At 45.8% G+C, this 21,201-nt stretch overlaps 1 protein-coding gene across 3 annotated transcripts in view; it reads left to right on the top strand.

Moving 5' to 3' along the window:
• The first annotated feature begins 3,723 nt into the window (after positions 1-3,723).
• Positions 3,724-21,201, top strand: part of TBC1D2B (TBC1 domain family member 2B) — a 28,018-nt gene continuing 10,540 nt past the window's right edge. For 2 of the 3 annotated variants that reach the window (XR_007628132.1, XM_050309459.1), the window contains exons 1-6: positions 3,724-4,047; positions 9,350-9,503; positions 13,338-13,503; positions 17,399-17,556; positions 18,550-18,779; positions 20,124-20,516. Coding sequence is in view for 2 of the 3 variants with exons in the window: in XM_050309459.1 (XP_050165416.1) it covers positions 3,727-4,047; positions 9,350-9,503; positions 13,338-13,503; positions 17,399-17,556; positions 18,550-18,779; positions 20,124-20,516 (1,422 nt within the window). In the remaining variant the exon portion in view is untranslated. The remainder of the gene's footprint in view (positions 4,048-9,349; positions 9,504-13,337; positions 13,504-17,398; positions 17,557-18,549; positions 18,780-20,123; positions 20,517-21,201) is intronic. The other variant, XM_050309460.1, reaches the window with a different exon arrangement.

Here is a 21,201-nt window from a genome sequence, read left to right as displayed (position 1 = left end):
ACAGGCTCATGTGCACATGGATTGCTCAGTTCCTCAGTTGCCACAGTTAAGCAGTTCCTGCTTTTCTATTCACAAGGGGTCCAGTTGGACTCTCCCTCCTCTGCAAGGCTCCCAGCTTGCCTGGATGTCTTCACAAGTGAGATCACAGATGTCCAGCTAGAAATCAATGCTGCCATTCACTGAACTGGATAATTGTTGCCTTTTCCTAGTGAAGAGTTCTCGATAAGATGCAGTGCAACAACAGCAACAACAAAGCAAAGTCAGTGCATTTAATGTCATATACTGAGCTGGGTTTAGATGAGACAGTTCAGTGAAGTTAAATAAGATCTCTCCTACTGAATCAGAAGCTGCAGCTGAGCTTATTCACTCTTATCTTTTTTCCATTTTGAGAGGGGAACACAAACGGGGGATGTGCAGGAGGAAAGGAGCACCATCTAGTGTTTAAACGCTGGAGAAGGAAACACTGCCATCAGTTAAAGCACAGACCGTGGGGGAATTCTTTGGCTGACTTGTTTGCATGCAGGAAACCAGTAAATTCTGGAAATGCAACAAGAAGATGATCTTCATGGCACTGTGTGAATGACATCTCAGACTGCATCAGACACAGCAACTCAGAAAAATGCTTTGCCTACTTGCCTGTGCTGGTTAAAGGAAGGGCTGAGGAAAGGTTTGTGTTCCCCATCTCCAAATAATTTAAATTTGGAAGGCCAGAGCCCCTCAGGCTTTGCAATAATGTGCAGTGCAGCAGGTGAGTGCTGTCCACAGCCAGGCACAGCAGGGGACAGCGTTCCCCTTGGCAGTTCCTTTGGCAGAACCTGCAAAATGTTCCTCAAAATGCAGTAAAAGGAGCAGTTAAACCACCATCCCAGCAGGCAGGTCTGGGCTGACACTGGGGGGGAGAGGATTTGGGGGCTTACAGTTGTCTGTAGTGCCGTTGTTCTGGAAGGCAAAAAACCCAACAGATGTTCTGTGCAGGCTCTGAACTCGGGGGTTCATCTCCAGCTGAATCCCCATTTCTCCAAAGACACCAGACAAGAGGCAAAGTCATTTTTGCTTTCTGTTTGGTGAAAGGAAGCAGTGTGTGCTCTCAGCCACGCTAATTTTGGAGCATGATCTCACTGGAACCAAAAGCTCAGTACAGATGTGCTGCTTGTAATTTGCTGGTGTTTTCCTGTGCTTCTGTAAACACGACAGCATGAGCCTGGCACACACACCAGCTGTGCTCTCTCTGCCTCCAGAGTAATGAGAAACTCTCTTTTTTCTTGCATATTTACCTTTTTTCCCCCAGAATAAAACATGATCTTATTAAAGAACTGTGAATTCTTATATTAATTATAAGTTAAAGCCATCACAATTATATAGAGTTAGACCAGTCTCTCATTTTTGAGAGTAAATACATTTCTATTTCCATGTGTAGCACATGGCCTTGTCAGCCAAAAGTGCTACTACTAAACTATTAGTTAATTTTTGGGAGGGAAGGACACACCAGAACAAAAAGGGAATTTTAAGTATTTTTATGATTGACAAGCTCTGTGGTCCTTGTGGGAGCATAACCAGTGTTTGTGTATGTGGAACATTGACCTGCCTGTTATGTGCACCCCAAAAGCTTCAGTGGCCATTGCCTGTGGGCAGGGGGGAAATCCTGTCTTGTGATATTGTTATTTTTTATTTGTGTTCTAGACATTTCTTAGCACCACAACGTCCTCTGTGTCACCTGAGCATCCTTGGACAGGAAAACGGGAAAGGAAGAAGCAGGTAAAGGAAAAAGTATTGTTTTCATTTACATTCACCACAACAACTTAGCCATGAGCTGCTGTTATTTACCAGTCCACATCTGGATCTGGTTGTGAAAAAAAAGGGCCTACATGAAATAAGGAACTTATTTCCCAAGAAGGGGAACTTTCTCTGTACATGAATCAGCTGTGAAATCGGGGGATTCTCCTGCTCTGCACTGCAAGGAAGCTGAGCAGAAAACTGAAAAAGAGAAGTAGTGCCCCCAGAGTTGTGAGGATTTTGGATCCTCTGGGTCTGGGATTTTGTGCAGGATGTAATCACTGGCAGCCAGCAGGAGTCAGGGGTGCTCTCAAGGCCGGGCTTCACCGAATGATGAGATCATGGAACACATCAGGGGTAAATGCTGGGGCACTTCAGCTTGTGTCAATGAGTGAGAGCAGGAACCAGCTGCTTCTAAAGACAATGGGTGTTTTCTCTGTGTAACTCCTGTTCTGGCAAATGACACTTGCCAAGAAAGATGCCACCAGAAGAGCAAGAACACTTTGTGTTTGGGGAAGGAGATGCTGAGCAGTATATATGGAAGAAACATTACTGACCTTTTATTAAAGCAGGATCACCTCTTCTTACTGCCCACATTTACTAAAAAGTCCTCACCTTTTAACAGCAGAATCACAGAATCAGAGATTCTAGCCTGAAAAAAAAGGGGAAAAAAATTAGTTTGCAATGTTTAATCTTTTAGTGGATCCAACTTCACGTTACTTGAGCTGACTGGGGAGATAACTTCCACACCTCAGCTGATGTAAGGAATCACTCCTGTTTCTCTGCTAACAGAACACTGATTATCTCCTCACTCTGCACTTCCCTTATCAGTAGGTGATAACTGGAGGGGAGGACTCCAGGAATTCTGCAACCTCCAAGTGCAGAACCCATGGGCAACCACACTGAATATTCAGGTGCCTTTATATCCTTTACATCCTTTAGCAAGGCATGAAAATGTTGTCTGGCTCATGAGATGGTTATTGAGAAATTAATCAAGGCAGTTAGAAATGAGGCCAGAGTAAGAAGCTCTGGGGAATTTAGGATTTCTGGGTAACTTGAACTTCCAGACTTTCAGAATTCAGTCAGACGAACCTATTACACAAATAGCATTAACCTAATAAAAACACCATTGCAAACATCAGCTCCAGCCACTGGAACAACTATTTTGACAGCAAACCCTTTGTGCTGTGTTTAAGGGTGAGAGCGAAAAGCTGAATGCCATTAAACATGGAACAGTCTCCTCCCAGTTTTGGATGAACGTGGCACATCTGTTTTCTGTATTTGTACCCAGAGCTTTGGGCACGTTTGAAGGAAATAGGCACCTCAGTGTGTTCCAAACATAAGGACAAATGATGTGAAGTTACCAGTGGCAGTTTGATGTCTTCACAGTGAAGTTTCCTATGGCAGAAGTTCTGTATCACTAACACTGGAAGTTCCCTGGAGCCCACAATGTGCTAGTGAAATGTAATTATACAAAAATACACTTTGGTCCGTGGTCATTCACGGGCCTAAACCCCGCAAGCTGCAGCTTTTCACCCACTGATCCCGCCTGCATTTTCCGTATTTTATCCCCACTCCTTCGGCTGCTGCTGCGGTGTCAGGCAGGGATGAGGCTCGGGCTGGGGCACATCACGGCACTGCAGGGGAAGGGCGTTAATCTGACCCTGGGCTGGGGGAGCGTTTGGAGAACCGTTTTTGGGCGTGTAACCGTGTAACAGCGCCCGGCCCGTGTGGGGAGCGGGGAGGCAGCGCCTTGGCCCGGCCGCGGGGCGGGATGCCCGGACAGTGCCGGGGCCGGGACCCGTGCGGGGCCGGGGCGGGCCGTGTGGGGCGGGCCGTAAGGGACGGGCGGGGCCGTGCGGGGCCGGGGCGGGGCTGTGCGGGGCGGGCCCGCACTACAAGTCCCGAGAGGCCGCGGGCCGGGCCGGCCCCGTTCCCTGCGCGGCCGCGGCGATGCCGGCGGGCTCCGAGGGCGAGGACGGCCCGGCCGGGGAGCAGCCCGGCCCCGGCGGCCCCAAGCTCTGCGGGTACCTGCAGAAGCTGTCGGGGAAAGGGCCCCTGCGCGGCTTCCGCACCCGCTGGTTCGTGTTCGACCCGCGCCGCTGTTACCTCTACTACTTCAAGGGGCCGCAGGAGCCGCTGCCGCTCGGGCACATCGACATCGCCTCCGCCTCGTTCAGCTACCACCAGCCCGAGGCGGCCGCGGCCGCGCCGGGGGACGAGCCCGCCGCCTTCGAGGTGCACGGGCCCGGCGGGGCCGTCGCCGTGCTCAAGGTAGGCCCGGGACTCATCCCCGGCCCGGTCCTGCCCCGTCCCGGTCCCCCTGCCAGCCCTGCCCGTGCCCTCCCCGCGGTGGTGCCCGAGCCGTGTCCCGGCGGGCTGGCAGGGGCAGGAAGGTGCAGACGGGATCGGCGGTGCCCTCACGGGGTTGTGTTCCCCTCACGGGGTTGTGTTCCCCTCACGGGGTCGTGTCCCCTGGCAGGGAGGAGACGCCGCTGCCCGCCGCTGCCCGGGGCTGAGGGGCTTCTGGGGGAACCACGGGGTGGGAGAAAGAGATTTCCGAAGAAATGTGGTGCGCTGTGGATTTGCAGGCAGAGAGGGAGTGGCCGGGTCTCGGTCTCGGGGTGTTTGTGTTGAAAAGATGGTGCGTGGCACAAGTCTGTGTCTGGGCTGCCTCGGGAGGAAGGAAGAGGAGGGAGAATTGTTTCCTGAGAGTAGCAGAGGCTCCTTGTCTGTACAGGGACTCGGACCTTCCTAGGGCGAGAGGCAAATGTGGGGATTGTTTTACGTATCTTTCCTCTGTTGTCGTGCCTAGGGAAAAAAAAAAAAACAACCGAGGAAACCATTTCCACTGAGTAAAGAAGAAATAAATCCTCCCGAGTGCCCGTGATTGCTGTTGAGGCAGATGAGCCCCTCAAGGGACGTTCTTGTGCACTGAAGGGGACTTTTCATGTGAACTGTGTCCTTTTTGAGCATAATCTATTAAGCTATTAATAGATTAACACTGGCAATTCCTATTGAATGTTGGCAGAAATCTCTTTTACACTTCTTTAACAGCGGAGATCTGAGCAGTGATAGCACGTGCTGAGATTGTGGAGCGTGATTGTGTCAAGCTCTTCAGCATCGTTCTGTTTTGATAACTAGAAGTGTCAAAATACAGAATCACCTGCATGCTTTACTGGAGAATAAGCAGGTTATTTAACTAGAAAACTCACATGATAATCATTTTAACCTATTTGATGAAGGAGAAGCAGTGCAATCCCGTGTAAAAGCTACTTTTATATAGCCTTAACCAAAGGTTTTATTGCTTTCTATGAATCTGCTTTTATGGCCTGAGTTAATGTGTTATGCAAGTCTAAGCCTCAGACTTGGTGTAAGCGTTGATTTTCTGGTAGCTCGAGAGTGTCTTGCTCGGTTGGGTTTTTTTAATTAGCATTTAATGATTTTTTTAATGTGGAAATCTTCTTCAGAAAAATATTGAATGCATATTTTTTGTTGTGAGGATTTTTTTTGAATACGAGGGCCTTCACTGAGGAACAAGGGATTTGTGATTAGGAGTGTAGTGGGATAGAGTGCCTGTCACTTGTGTGATAAATAGTCTGTCAGACGGTGCTCTGGCAGGAGCCTTGGGTGTTTTCTGCAGTCATTGAAGACACAAATCAAACCCAACACTGATGCAGAAGTTCAAGGAACAGGGAGTTTCCTTCTACATACTTTTCTTGGTATCTTGTGGTCTGTGATGTTGCTGCTCTGCCCATGTTTTGTGTGTCAGGGCTTTTTTCTGTGCTCTAGGAAAGAACCTGCATAGCTTGGAGCTCTTCCTGGGTTTTCCTTAGGGGGATTGGGAAGAGGGGCCAGTTAAGGAAGTCAAGTTCATGTCTGCAATTAGCAGAAAAAGGCTAATTTTGCTTTGTGTACCTCTTGTGTTAGGATGATTGCCCTGAAGTGGGTGAGTGATTATCTGTAAAAGTGCTCTTAGAGGTGTTCATGTAACCAGTCAGGAATTAATGAAGATCTTGAGGGATGTTGCAGGACCCACTGGCCTTCTGTGGCCATGTGATTCACCAAGGCTTTTGCAGCTGCAATTCATTGTCTTCCACCCAACACAGCAGTTCTTTAAGGCCTCTAAAAACATCCTTTGGCTAAATTAGGGAGATGTGGAATTAAGAAAGAATACAAAATGTTAAAAAAAAAAACCCAACAACTCCAAACCTCCCCCTGCCTCTGATCCAGCCCCTGTGAAAAACAAATGTGATTTAATCTGTCAGGAAAACATTGCACGGGGAGCACGAGGAATAAAGTGATCTCCAGCGGATTCTTCTCCCTGGAACTCACGTGCCTCGTTTTCCTCAGCTTGCTGCGTGTTCAGAATTTCCACATCTTGTGATCTGGCCTTTCCCAGTCGGGATTATGGGCTGAGAAGAGCGGTAGGAAAGAAGCAGCTGGAATTCCAGATTGAACTGATGGTGCTGTTGTTTGTTACAATGCCTCAGTTTTTGGTTGATGTGATGATTTCATCGTCTGGATTGCTCGGCCTTTGGTGGTTTCATGGGAGCTGAGGGCTGTGTGACGGACCCAATCTTTGTTTCTCAGTTAGATAACAATTTTGGAAGGAACATATTGCTGCCTTTACAGCAAATAAAGCAAATTGTTTGTGTTTTAGGACTGTAGATAACCAGCCTGCCACTCGTGTGATTGTAGCTTCTCTCTATCCTTCCAGCAGTTAAAGTACAGTAGAAAATCAGTGTGTGAACGTTTGGCTGTGTGCACACAATGAGGCCTTGCATAAAGGGGGGAAAAATATATATATTTCTAAATGTTTTTAAAGCAATGTCATGCAGACACACAAAGAAACACTGGCCAGTGGTGCTGGGCTGTGCTGGACACTCAAGTGTGGGTGACTTGTCTGTGAACAGTGGTGAGCTGGGAGGGGACCAGAAACTGCACAGGCTTTTTTTGCAAGAAAGAAAGTCTTTTCTGGGTTATTGGCCAAGTGTCAGCATTCCAGGCACTGCAGATGTCAGAGCCCAGAAATCCTTGGAAGGATTGGACACCAGACTTGCTGAAATGAGAATTGCTTTGGAGCTTTTGCTCTGATTTGTCAGTGCTCTGGAAGGATGTGGGTAACGATGGGGGTAGAGCTTGGACAGCATTGCTGTGGGAACCAAGGTTAGAGGGCAGCTCAGCTGGGAATTTGTTGCCTGAGCTGATGCTTTTCCCTTCCAACTCTGCTGGTTAGTGGTTGCAATGCTTTAATTAAGAGCTGGGCTGCCCTCCAGACAAAGCCACCTGGCTCCAGATTTGCTGTTGGAGTGGAGCAGGACTCGTAAATCTTAAGAAATGCAAACTTTCTGGTGATTAAAAAAACCTCAAGGGGAGACTTTGCCTGTGTTCAGAAAAGGACCGTGGCAAGAATTTTCATGAGATACCTCAAAATATCAGGTCTTGTTGGATTTCTTTGCCCTCTCCCGCGAAGTGTTTGATGTGGGCATACGTGTTCCACCAGCGTGTCTGGGGAGAGGAAGCCAGAGGGTGGTTGATTTCCCCAAATAATTCATCTGTTCGTGCCATGTGTGCATCAGGAGAAGGCAGTTCTTGCATCATTCTCGGTGGGGGAATATAGGGAATGGTTTTAATGAATTAAAGGATAATGATATTCCATCATTGGAGTTGAAAGCTGTGTGTCTCGTCACTTCAGTGCCTCTTGCTGCTGTTACCTGTACGTTTGCAGTGGTAATTCCTTCTTTTCACACCACTTTGGGTGGCATTCCTGGTGGTTTTTCTTCTGCCAGAAGTGCCTCTGTTAAAACGTGGCTGGGGTGGCTCTGCAGTAGGAAAGCACCTTAGCAAGAGTTTAGTCCCAAAAAGGATGTTTTGGTGAGGTTTGATTGATGCTGCACCTGGGGAAATGTCCTGGCTCTGGTGGTGGGGCAGTGGCCAAATACTCAGAGAAATCATGAGAAATGAGGCAAGCATGGAACTCTTCCTTCCTTGGACAGGTAAAGTGAATTTAAAAAAATAAACTTTGCAAGTCTGTGTTTAGGAGTGGGGGAAGAGGGAGACCTAAAATATTCCATGTGTGTTGGGTTTTCTTAAACACTCCATTTCAAACAACGGCTTCGAAGATTAATTTTGTTTGAACAGAACTCATTTAAACAGGGATTTTCAGGATACTGTTTTAACTGTAACTAACTAAATTGCTTACATAAACTCAGCAAGCACCGTTCAAAGGGAGTGGAAAAGTTTGGAAGAGAAGGAAGGCTGTGTGTGGGAAGGCAGGAAGGAGAGGTAACAGGCAGGTCAGCAGCAACTGGGAATTTAAAAACAACAGAGAGCAGCTCCCTTTAAATTAATTCCCGGTTCTCTAAAGATGACTGGGCAGAAATAACGGGGGCAAGGGGTGAGAACGGCTCATTAAGTTGCTCTTTGCAGGACTGCAGCCTGTAGGTGGGAAAAAAAGCAAACAAGAACTGATGGGCTTTGTCTTCTAATTAGCTATTGTCAGGGTCCAAAAATGATGGCAAAGGGCTCCTCAATTTGAGCAGAGCAGGAGTGTTCTCATATCGATAACAAGGACAGTTCTGTGCCATTCACTGCATTTCTTTGGGAAGGAAATGTGGGTTGTTCGTGGCTTTTTGTTCTTTTGGGGCTGTGCCTTCACAGATGCCCTGTGTGATAATAGTCATTTGCCCAAGTGAGGAGGTTTTTTTTCCACTGATAATGCCCACAATAACTTGGGGAGAAGGTGGAAGCAAGGCTGGCTAAAAGACAAGCACTGTATTTATTCTTCCAAGCCAAAGGACTTGGAGGAGTGTGTCACCTCCCAAGTGTTAACCTTTTGCTCCTGAGCAGTCTGTGTCACTGGGTCAGGTGCTTGTCCCAGACTGGATGTGTGTTGGGATAACAATAACCTGCAGTGTCAGCTGCCATCACTTGTCTCACGGTGATGTTTGTGTATTTGAATTGAAAAGACTTAGAGGTGTGACTGAATTCTTGCTCACTTATTACCTATTCACTTTAACCACTTTGGGCTTGTAGATTAAACATTCATGTCGAGGGTTTTATTTGAAGTGTGATTTTTCTGTAGGAGCTGGTTGGCTGGTGGGATCATCACAAAATAACAATATGTAGACTTAGTAATTAAAGTAGGAGGCATTGAAATGTGTTATTTGCTTGTTGGTTTCTGCTGGTGAGAAAGCAGTTTAAAAAGAAATAGGAATCTTCTTGAGTGTGGATGGGATCTTTTTTCCTTAATATAGATCGTAGTTATGTGTTCAAGCAATGCTTTGTGTGTAAACAGAAGATGCTGCTGCATTTCCTAACGATTGAGTGTAGAACTGGAGAAGAAGAATGCACGGGACAACTTCTAATGGAAAACGAATTCGACATAAAAATCAGGGAGGTGCCCCTGGTACACTGGTGGTTATTTGTTGTAAATCCTGCTGACCCTGAGTGATGGTCCCTTGCTCGTTATCTGGGTTGGTTTCCCTACTGCTCTTGGCACTGCCGTGTTCGTGCAGCAGGGAACACGCAGTGATCTCACCGGTGCTGTGTGTTCACATCTCTGTGTGCTCAGGCTGCGACTCGTCAGGACATGACCTACTGGCTGCAGGAGCTGCAGCAGAAGAGGTGGGAGTACTGCAACAACCTGGACGCTGCCAAGAGGGACAGCAGGACCTCCCCCACGCCCAGCGACTTCTCCAGAGGGCTCGTGGCCAAAGACAATCCCGGTACGTTGGGAACGGGACTCACCCCACAAGGATTTCTCTCCTCAGCGTCAGTCCACCAGTCCCAGCTGTGCTGGGAACAGCCTTGCAAGGGTTTATGCACATCTTGTTATCCAGTAATTCTATATAAACTTTGTGTGTGATGCTATAATTATTTAGCAGAAATGTAATTTTTTATATGGGATTTCGTATCTCTTACAAAATCTGTGCATTTCCTGACCAAAATATTTTAAGAAATGAAGTAAGAATGTCCTGTGACTGAGTTTCATTAAGGACAGCTTAGATTAGGCAAGTTGTCTTTGAGTGGTTGCAGTATCTTAGTATAGCAAATATCCTGAGATGTGAACTCCAGTTTTTAATGAGAACAAATATATTTTGGGTTCTGAATGACCAGACTTTGTTTTCTAGAAAGTGTGGTGTGGTGGATCTGTCACACTAGGACAAAAGTCTTGGCTTTTAAAACTGGAAAACAATTTGTCCTGATACTACACAAGTGAAATTCAATCTCTGTAGTTTGTTTAGGCAAGGAAAATTTAATTTCGGTGTCAGTTATAAAAAGCTATTCTGTATTTTTTACCACATTGCTCAGGCACTTGTGAATTGTTTCATTTCTGAGGTCTTGCTTGCTGGTTTCTCTTCTCCATAAATAAGCCCAAGTAAAATCCTGTTCTGTGCCAAGTTAGGCATTAGTAAAACCCTCTTGGGTCAGACATATTTCATCACCACATTTCACATTTGGTTGCTGGGCAATCAGGTGGCTGCCAGAGCTGATGGAAAGGAGGGGACGAGGCAGAGTGCAAAACACAGGCAGGCAGAGCAGAGGAGGAGCAGCCCTGCCCTCTTGGCAGCAGATTCTTGGATCAGACCAACTGGAATATGTAACTTGGCCACAAATCCATTCCTTCGTGTTTGGGAGAGCTTGGGTACAGCGGGAAATGAACCTGCTGTCACTGCACCATGTGCAGGTGCTGTTCCCTCCCTCCAGCTCGGCAGCAGAGCCAGTAACTCAGTCACTCATCTGGTATTTTCCTTCCTTCTAAGTTGTTGGGGGAGTTTCTGGATGAGTAAGCTGAACTTCTTTGTGTGATTTTTTTTTTTTTGATTTTGTTTTTAATTTGTTATTGGTTTTAAATCCAGTACAAGGAATGTCAAGATAAAGTACAGGGGCTAAATAGACCCAACCCTTTCAGGGACAGCCTGCAGTTAAACTGCATTCTGTGTCATTTGGAACTGCATCTTGAGTCTCTCATTTTTTGGGGCAGATCACAATGATGGCTTTATCATCAACTCAAGTGTTTGAGTGGGAATTCCTTCTAGGGGAAATGCAAATAGCCCAAGTGATTGATGATTGTTCCTTCTTTTAAATCAAGTGCTCCAGAAGTTTCCTGTAGAACTGGGGGATTCTCTAATGATGACTGAGCTGTGCTTTGTACTGGAGCACAGAAATTGGGCTGTTTTGCAGGGTACAGATGCTCTCACTGATGTTTTAGAAGGGAAGGTGATCTGTCTTCAGTCCCAAACCAGAACTGCCTCTGTTCTGTCCTCTCCTTGTCCTGTCCCCTCCCAGGTTGGTACACTGGACTGACTGGGACATAAAGCCAAGGTGCTGCTTAGTGGATCAGCCTTGAAGGGTTCTTAAGAACATTCAGTGGAGTGAAAATTATTTTTCAGAGTGGGATATGGGAAAGTTCATTAGACTGCAGGATTTGTCATGGAACTGCCTTGCAGCCATGGAAATCAAATTATTTATTCCCTTATAGGATATGGGATTATTAATTTTTTTCTTGAAATTAATGGAATGTTAACATAGGTTTTATAATTTCAGTTCTTGGCTTTGTTATTCCTCAGCTCTTAATTTGCATTAATAAAAAATGCAATGCCACGCATCTCCAAGATTGTTGTGCTTTGAAATAAGTTTAAGAACAAGATATCATTATATTTTTTTTTCACATGCTGATTGCGTTGACGAGCAGGTGGATGAGTTGTGCAGTCCCTCCCTCTGACCAAACAAAGAGTGACCTCAGGCTCAGCCAGCACTGGCAGGTCTGTGAGGGGAAATGCAGGTGTTAGAAACTCAGCTCTTGAGCAGTTCCTGCACCTGGGCCATGCTGAAAGGCGTTTGGCAGCTTTGGTAAATCATACAGGTAGAATGTCAGCATTCCAGCCTGGCTTTGGGTATCCAGGAGTTTTGGTCTCTGTGTTTAGTGCTTTGCTTGTGGTTTGAGGGGTTTTGTGTTTGTTGCCTTTTGGGATGGTGTTTGGGTTGCTTTTTGGTTTTTGGTTGGGTTTTTGTTTTGTTTTGGTTTTTTGGTTGGCTTGGGTGGGCTTTTTTTTTTTTTTTTTTAAGTTTTGGTTTTGTTTTCATTAAAACCTGTTGTCTTTGCCCTTTATTAGACAGTGAATATGACCAAAAGCTGGTTTTAGCTAACCTATCTTAGCTGAACTGTGCTCAGCTCAGGCAGCCACAGTCCCAAAGAACTTGGAACTCTGCTTGGCTGAAGCATCTGTTCCCAAAAAATCAAGGCAGTGTGACTTGTACTTCTGTTTGAAACACCACATGATACACTTTTGTGGCAGATATACCATTTTTCAGGGGTTGGAGAGATTTGTGGTGTCAGTGATCTTTTATACTTTGTATTCTTTATCACAGAATGTGCTTTGTGCTTCTGATCTTTGATAGGGCTAAATAAAAGGAACCCTCTGAGTAATTGGAGGGCACAGTTTGCTTCAAGATGGGCTCGCTGCTTGTGCCAAGTGACGGTCAGAGCAAGGGCTGAAAGGCTCCCCAGTGATAAAAGAGGGCATCAGGATCTCCCAGGGTTTTATTAAAATCAGAGCCCCTCCCAGTGTGTTACTTCCTAATGCTGAACAAGTCTGAGGGTGTTGTCAGAAAATCCTTAATCCTTCTGTACTTTGTGACTGATATCGAGGAGAATCTGAAAATCATGTTTGAGTTGTTGAAGTTGCTGTTCAGAGGGTTTGTGTAAGGCCACAAACCACTGTGTGCTTCTCTGTAATGGTGCTGCTTTTCACAGGATAGTCCACATTCCCAATTTTTCACTCCCTCTGCCTGCTGGAGGGAGGTGGCAGGTTATCCAGGCTGATGGAATCTTTGAGGCTCTGCATGTTTGACAGTGTGGTGTGTTGGAGACCCAGCCTGGATCCTCTGGAATTCCACAGCTGTGGCTCCCAGGGAGCCCTTGGGAGCTGTGTGAGCTGGGGCAGTGTGAGCAGCTGAGGAGGAGCTGCAGCAGCTTAACCAGGGCTGGTAAATGCTCGCTGATGCAGGAGGTGCTGGCTGTGTCTGCAGTGCCTGTGCCAGCGCTCTGGGAATGCCCAGAGTGGCTCAGAGCTGGCTCGAGGCCACAAAGCTCCTTGACTGGCAGCAGGGTCACTTGTAGGGTGAAGCACACCCTGAAAGATGTCAGTGTTCTTGTGGCACTGTTCCAGACTTACCAGAGCTAAGCCTGAGCTTGTTTTACAAGGGGCTTTTGCAGGTTAATGGAATGAATCACCTTTAATTTTTATGGCTTTTGTAGCTGCTTAAGCTGGATGAATCAATATTGACTGGTTGAGATGGTAAATCACTGAAATAATGCTTCCTGAGCATCACACAATTCCTGTTATCCAGAGTGTGTGGCTGTGGGGAGAGCTCACTGAGGAAAACAGTTGGCTATTTTTAAGGTTCATTTGAACAGAATGTTTTATTAAGTTTTGTTGCAATTTAAAATAAAACCTGACCTCCCTTGCTAGCAGGCTTAGCAGTGTATGATTTACCACTGTTCTTTTACTTATTGAAGGGTTTGCCTATTTTTCTTTTTCTTTGTTTTAATACAGATTTGAGTATCCTGAGTCAAAATGCTTCAGCAGAGAGAGCTAGGAATATTCTAGCTGTGGAGACCTCTCCCACAGACCTGGTGGGGGAACAGGCAGCTTCCCAGCCCGCACCAGGCCAAGCCAGTGCCATCAATTTCTCCCTCAAACAATGGAGCACTGAACTCAAGTAAGTTGGGAAGGTGGGAGAAGGAGTTACCAGGAGATGGATGGGTGGTTGCTGGCTCAGACTGTTCCCTGCTGACAGGTGGGGGTGTGTGGTGGGTGGAGCTGCTTAGAAGGATGGGGAGTGCTGGGGTGGATCAGTACAGGGGTATCTCTTCAAGTAAACTTTTATTTTACTTACTGTTTGAAGGGTGTGAGTGAGAACATCGTTGTGTGGCATCACTGAGTCCTGAAAGGGAGAGTGGACTCTTGGAAAGCACTTCTAGGGATGGCTCTGCCCTCTGAACCCAAGCAGGGAGCTGGGAGTTGTATCCTCAGCTGCTTTTCCCTGGAGCTGCTTGTTGCAGCACTGTAGTGTTCAGTGCATAGCAGCTGGTTTTTAGGATCCAAATCAAAGCAGTATAAATCCTTACTCTTCATCTGCTTCTTCAAATAAATGAAAGCACGTGGCACAGATTTGGAGTCGATGCAGTTTGAATTCCTGTGGCAGACCCTTTGTGAGCAACATCAAATCCCTCCCTCACAATGAGAGAACTCTGCAGTAATAACTGCTTTGAGGGAAGCAGTTCTGCTGCCTTTCAGCTCTCCTCTTACGGTTTCTTTCTAAATGAATTTACCTTTTGCTTTTCCCACACACATTTTCCACTTGCACTCGAGGGCTGTTCGGGTGCTGGGGCAGAGCAGCTCACAGAGCAGAGCTGTGGCTCTGCTTAATTAGACCACATCCCTCCTGAGCTGGAAGATGTTGCTCATTTTCAGCAGCAGGGCTGAGTCAAACAGATGCCTTTTAAAGCTTTCTCGTTTAGCACAGAGATCTGAGAGGTTACAAAGTGGTGTTGGTTTTGGCTCTTTTTCTGGCTCCTTTTCTGGTGTTGGTTTTGGCTCTTTTTTTGGCTCTTTCTGGTGTTGGTTTTGGCTCTTTTTCTTGGCTCTTTCTCCCTGTTTTTTTTTTTTTTTCTCTACTGTGTAGACTGTAATTGAAGTTTAGAAAAGATGGCTTATGGCTGGATTGAGAAATATGTCAATCCTGTTACTACATGTCATGTTCTAACTGATAATATTGTGTGGTTGCTCTGGTAGAACATAAACTTGATCACAACAGAAGGAAAAGTACACGGAACAATTTCTGTCTGGCCAATTCCTGTATACTTGAAACAAGGAGTTTTTTGACTTTTAAAATTTTTTTCTTGATTTTTGGTGTGTTGGTGGGGGTTTTTTGGGGGTGACTTTCTCTGAGTTGCAGATGCCCTGCCTTGGGAAAGCCCAGCTGGGAGGGCAGTGCCAGGGTGAGCTGGTTGGTGTGTCCGTGTTTGTGAGCAGAAAGGCAGTGATGGAGCTGTGGGGTGAGGGAAATGCTGGTGAAAGTGGCCCAGCAGAACCTGGAGCACAGCAATCAGGAGTTGGACTCACTCTGTGTAGCTCTGATCCTCGTGGCACGAAGTCCTTGCAGGTCTCAGGAGTGACCACGTGGTTCTCTCCCAGCTCAGAATATCCTGTGACTCTGTGTAAGAATCTGTGATTCTATGGGAGAAAATCTGCCCCTGCAGCTCTGGGAGGCTGAATGGCAGCAGCCAGCAGGTCAGGAGCACTTCAACTCCTGGATCCAGGAAGGTAAATTTGTTTGGAGACTTGAGTCTGGAGCAGTTTTCATGAGAGAGATTATTTTTGTTTCAGCTTAGGTTTGGTTAGAGACCAGTGAATTTTCCTTTTAAAGGCTGTCCTCAGCTGCTCTAGAATGAGTGGAGGGCAAGTATAATCCTAATTTTGATTGATTTTGCATAGGTAATGATAATTTTTACATGTTTCTCCTGAAATGAGTGATGCCCAATCAATAATCAGTGATTGTGCAGCCTTTCCTACTGCACAGCTTTGGTTTGTGCTCAAACCAGTCTGAACAGAATTCCTGTGGGGAAAGTACCTAAGTCTTGTACATTGACATGTGAGGCCTCATTTGTCACTTCTTGATTGACAAGAGATGTTTTAAAGCCTTGTCCTTCCTCCTGAGAACATTTGGGGTGTGTCTGACAGAGCAGCTGTTGCTGTCCTAGCTGTGTTTGCATCCCAGGCAGCATTGTGGGGAAGGAATTATGGGGAAAAAAAATTAAAACTATGTCTTGAAGTTCAACTGTGTGTATATTTGCAGTAACTAAAGTTGCAACACTCTTTTCTGCTTTTCAGAATATATTTTCAAGTGCTACTTGACATATACAGACATTTAGGCCTGAGTTTTTTTAATCTTCCTGCTCTCAGCTACTTATATCTCTTATTTATGCAGAATGTAGGCTTGGAAACGTCCTGAATTACAGTAACCTCAAGGTATATAACCATAAAATATGACTTAACCCCCAGACATTTAAAAATAGTGAATCATTAGATCCCATGATCAACTCTTGGGCAGCTTATCTGTTTGTACTGGTCGCAGTGTGCTTAGGAAAAGAAATATTGTTTTCAAATTTAACTCTCTGGTCTTTTAAGCTCATTTTAATCTAACAGAAAGCCATGAGTGCCCTGAACAAACCTGTGCAAAAGCTTTGCAAAGCAGAGCATCAGCTGTGATTTTTCATGGGCTCAAAGGCAGTTTTTTTAAGAAGCTTTTCCAGAATTCACTTGAGTTCTTGTTCTTTGTGGTGGGGAGATGGCAGATGACACTTGTTGATTTTGAGTGCCCTGGGAAATGTGTCAATCACTGCCCAATTGGATCTGTTTAATTTCCCTGGAAGGTCTGAAAAATAAACTGAGGCTTCTTGCCCTGACAGAAACTGTGATTCTTTCTGGTAGGAAGTGAAAGTGGGGCATAAATCAGTCTTTGCCAAGTTTGTAAATTGATTGCTGGAATGGCTTTATTAATAACCTTTAGGGTTGTTTTTAAATTGTACTTAAATATTTATTTCTTGGTTTATCAGATTGTAAAAACCTTGCACTGCATAATGATCAGCTTGGAGTTCATGTTGATCAGGTGTTAAATCTCTTGTGAAGTTGATCATGACATCATCTTGCAAGTGTAATGTGGGTTACCTCCTGCTTGAGATTTGAAAAGTAAGGAGAGAGAATGTGGCTGAGTGAGTGAGAGCATCTTTGTGGGCTTGCACAGACTGCAGAGAAAGTGCTGAGATACCAAATACATTTCCAGTTTTATACCTGAGGGGTTAAACTGATTCCTGTGGATTGGTGTGGAATCTGCTTGTCTGGTTGAACAATTTACAATACTGAGCTGTGCTAACACTCATGGACACAGGAGTGATGTTTCTGATGGCATGGGGGTTGTGGAGGAAGCTGGGTAAGGTCAGCTCATCCTGCTGGGAAATGGATTGTTCTTCCATGGAATTATCTGGCTGGAATTCAGAGGGTGCCTCCGAAATGTTCTTGCAGATAATTGGCCACGTTCCACCTTAGGACAGGAAAGCTGCCCAGAGTCTGTCATCAGTGATTCAGCCACAGCAGGTCTCTGGGGTGATCCCAGGTTGTGCATTAACCCAGGATGTGGCACTCTAACACACATGCATGCTGTTCACTTCACTGCCTGGCAGTTCCCCTGAAATTCTAAGCTAAAATAACTGATCAGTAAAGAGATGCTGCTTGTAAATCCTAATTTTTTTGTACTTCACCACTGCCAAAACAGAGGGGGGTGTGAAAGACCATAGTGTTCTCCTAGAAATTAATATCCCAATAAAACAAAACAGTTCTTCTGTTGTTGAGAGCTGCTGATGGCAGGTGCTGTTTGGTAGGATATGCTTTGTTATCTTTGAGCTTTTATTCGGTGTTGGTTTGTTTGGGGTGTGTTGTAGCCTGTTTTTCCTTTGCACTGTTTGACCTGGCAGTGCTTGCCTTGCAAAGCCCTTTACAGAGTGAATGCAAAATGCAGAAATCCTTGTCAGCTTTTCCTGCTGCCTTTTCCCCAGAAATTCCATGTCCTCCCTGAGGAAAGGAAACAACGAGAACCGCAAGAGCGTGTTCTACACCAGCGAGGAGTGGGAGCTGCTGGATCCAACCCCCAAAGACCTGGAGGACTCCATGGCTCTGGAAGAAAAGAGGAAACACCTGGCAGAAGGAAGCAAAGGTAGAATTTGGGAGGGAGGAAGGGGAGCTTTTGCCTCCTTTAGTATAACGTGCTGTGTGTGTCTCTAGGAAATAGTGGAAGCTTCTTGTCACAAACCACATCCAGAGCTCTGGAAATTGTTTTTTCAAAACTAATTCCTTAGGATGTGTTTGGAGTCTTCTGCCATTCAAATGCAATAGAATAAGGACAAAGCCTTGTTATCCACTGTTGTGGTTTCCTGAGCACGTTACTGGCTTTAGTTCTGTCTCTTGACTTGCAGAGTTAGGAGGTGAAGGGGAATGCTGAGGCTTTAATTCCTCAGTTGAGTGTCACTCCCTGAAACAGAATTGCCTTTAGACTCTGTAGAAGTTGTAGGTGTTACATTGTCTTGCTTCTGAAATGGGGGAAAAAGTAGGGGATGCACATGTAGTGACAGCTCATCTGTGAATTGTAACTGGGTCTCAAATGTGCCCAGTCTGCTATAACCTCGTGCAGATGTTTTTACAGCTCCTTAAGAGCACTTCAGCTCTAATCCAAGTGACTTGGTCTGTTAGAAAGCATCCGTGTCCCTGAGCACTGCTGTGGGGATGTAAATGGAGGTGAATTGTTCTCCCAGTGCCTCTTCCAGGAGCAGTGGGCTGTGATACCAGGGATGGGTTTGCTCTGACCCCTTTGGAGCTGTTAATTACTTGAAGCCAAGTTTACTTTGCCATAGTTAGGGGTGCCTTTTATTTTGTGTAATAAATTAGCACTTGGGAAGTGAGACACGAAGGGAATTTTACAATTCACGAGCCAAGTCTTTTGTGTGGGAGGGGAGGAGACTTTGAGCTCTCTGCTTTTCCCACCAAAGGAAGCGACTCGGAAAACGAGGCCTGTCTAACTCCATTGTATTGGGTGGTTCAGGGGCTGCTCCGAGCCCGATTTTAATGAGTGTATTTTCTAAAGGAAATCTGAATGCTTTGAAACGCCTTTTTTTACCAAGTGAACCCAACTAGAAGGAATTGTTTCATGCAGGACTGACTAGTTCAGCTTTTCCGTTTGATTTGGGCCGCATCCCGCACAAAGCGAGGCGCCCCTTGCTGAAGGACGTGATGGGGTCGAGCAAGAGCCGCGCCGGCAGCGACTCCTCCCCCACGGAGTGGGGTTCTGGCAACGGCAGCAAACTGGTCTCGGAGCTGCAGCTCAAGTATCAAAGCCAGCAGGAAGAGCTGGAGAAGCTGAAGAAAGATCTTCTGAGCCAAAAGGTAATGAGGCTTTCAGGCAAAGTGCCCGGCGCGGATGGATCTGGCAGGTGATTGATTGTGTGTTTCACCTCTCTGGCCATCGAACTGAGCTGGTTGGTGGAAAGTGATGGGGCTAAACAAACCTTGGTGCACAAAGAGGCTTGAGACAAGAAGGACCATTTTTACATCTGTTGAAGATGAGATGGCTGAACAGAACGTTCATTTGCACAGTGTTCATTACCTTGGTTTGTGTATCTTCCTTATTCTCTGAAGTTTGTTCGGTGTCTGCCACAATCCCAGCAGATAGACACAGCTTCTTGTTCCTTTAGTACTTATAATTCCCGAGAAACTCATGCTTTCAGGTTCTCTGTGTTTGTTTTTTGATTCTCTCAGTGCTAGAGAGAGGCTGGGGAATGGGCCTGACTTCTCTCTGTCCTGACTGCATCATCAGGAGTGGTTTTGTAAAGGATAGCCCTAACCATAATCATGTATAAACCATGCATGTAGTACTGCACTCACACAGTGTTCATGATTGCCTCACAACTCCAGTTTGTTCAATACCTTGCTTTATCTACAAGAATTTCTACTCATTTTTAGAAGAATAATTTTATGGAGCTGCTGTTTGTGCCATTTGTGTTTTCCGTTGTGTGAGATGATCCAAGGGAATCCAAAAAGGAATGTGAGCCCCATGGTTATAGTCATTTTAGGAGTTGTCTCTCCCAGGAGTACATTTGAGCTCCTGAGCCAGCTTTTGAGAAATCTCACTGGTTTAGTGCCACAGTGTGCTCACAGTTGCTGCTGTTTTAATAAGAAGACAAAGAAAAATGGTGTCTTGGGCAGTTGCCTGTGTGTCAAGACTTTCTAAACAGCCCTCCCAAGACTTCCTTTTTGGCAAAGCAGCGTGAATTGTTTGCTGCTCTTATTTTCTCTGTATGTGTGAGAGAAGAGCTGTTACTCTGCCTTTTCCATGCTATAATGTTCACCTGTTAACCTTTGGAGCTTAAGCCCTCTCCTGTTCATCTCCCCACAACAGGGCTGCTTGAAGGGAGGTTTTTTTCAGCTTCAGAGTAACTGCTGGGCCACAGCTGCCCACTCCTTTTCCTTGGCCTGTTGGAGCCTTTCTAGGCAGGGTTCTTAGCTCAGTGAAAGACACTTAAACCCTCTGGGTGAGTCAGTCACGGTAAGGTGTTAATCTGCTGGAAATCATATCGTGTGTTCCCCTTTTTCCTTGAAACACCAGGCTGAGGTCTCTTAAAATCTGATGATTCGGATTAAAAACCCATTCCAGAGCTTGCTTTTGTTTGATGTTAACTTTATAAGACTTAGAAACTTAAAACTTGATGGTCTTTTGTTTTTAATTCTCAGGAACTCGTCCGGCTCCTGCAGCAAACAGTCCGCTCCTCCCAGTACGACAAATACTTCGCCAGCCGCCTCTGCGAGGGGGTTCCCAAAGACAAACTGGAGCTGTTGCACCAAAAAGACGACCAGATTTTGGGTCTCAACAATCAGCTGGAGAAGTTAAATCTGGAAAAGGACAGCCTCCAGCAGGAAGTGAAGAACCTGAAATGCAAAGTCGGAGAGCTCAATGAGCAGCTGGGTATGTTGATGGAAACTATTCAAGCTAAAGATGAGGTGATCATGAAACTCTCCCGGCAGCTCAGTGAGTGTGAGGACAGTTCATCCTCTCCGAGTGGAGCAGTAAATTCTCCCACGGCCACCTGTGCTAATAAGGACCTACAGGAGCTGGACAGACTGAAAGTAAGAGCAATGTCTCTGTCTCACTGCATAGGGGACTCTGTACTCCCTGTGAAAGTATTTTCAGGCTGCTGGGCTGGTTGAGGTCACTGCAGCAGCTCCCCAGGACCCTCCTCAGCTGAGGCTTTCTCTGCTTGGCACCCCCACTTTGAGTGTCTGTGACAATCTGCCAGAACTCCTCTCCTTTGGGTGCTCTGTGCACCTCCAGTGAATTCATCACTGCTGGGGAGGAGCAGGGACGTGAGAAACAATCAGAGGAGCAGGGAAAAGAGAGTGCAAGAGAGGAAAACATCAGCTTGGGGGAAAACAAACCAAGTTTGCTTTTTTAAAGGATTTTCAGTAGCAAAACTGAGGCAACAGAGCATGTGGAATGGCAAAGGAGGCACAAAGGAGTTTAAGAACCTGTTTTACTAATGCTCCTACAGATCCTATTAATGCCTTTTTTTAACCTCAGTGAATGTGTCACAGGTTCTTCATGGAGTTACTGAAGTTACCACTTTGCTCTAAACCTGCCTTTTTTTGCCTTTAAATAAGTGTTATATTCCAAATTGATTAATATTCCAAGGAATTTGGAGTACAAGTAATTTAAAACATGCATAAACTTTCATCATTTTCTTTCCTTTTTGAGACCCTGGTAAGTTTTAAAGCTGGTAAATGCTATTAATAGCTGCTGTTTCTGTGTTCTAAG

Source organism: Myiozetetes cayanensis, unplaced genomic scaffold, assembly GCF_022539395.1.
Source record: "Myiozetetes cayanensis isolate MyiCay16 unplaced genomic scaffold, myiCay2020 scf14, whole genome shotgun sequence".
In the NCBI taxonomy this organism is placed as follows: domain Eukaryota; kingdom Metazoa; phylum Chordata; class Aves; order Passeriformes; family Tyrannidae; genus Myiozetetes; species Myiozetetes cayanensis.
The sequence above is the reverse complement of the archived record's forward strand: the minus strand, read 5'-3'. Positions and strand labels throughout refer to the sequence as shown.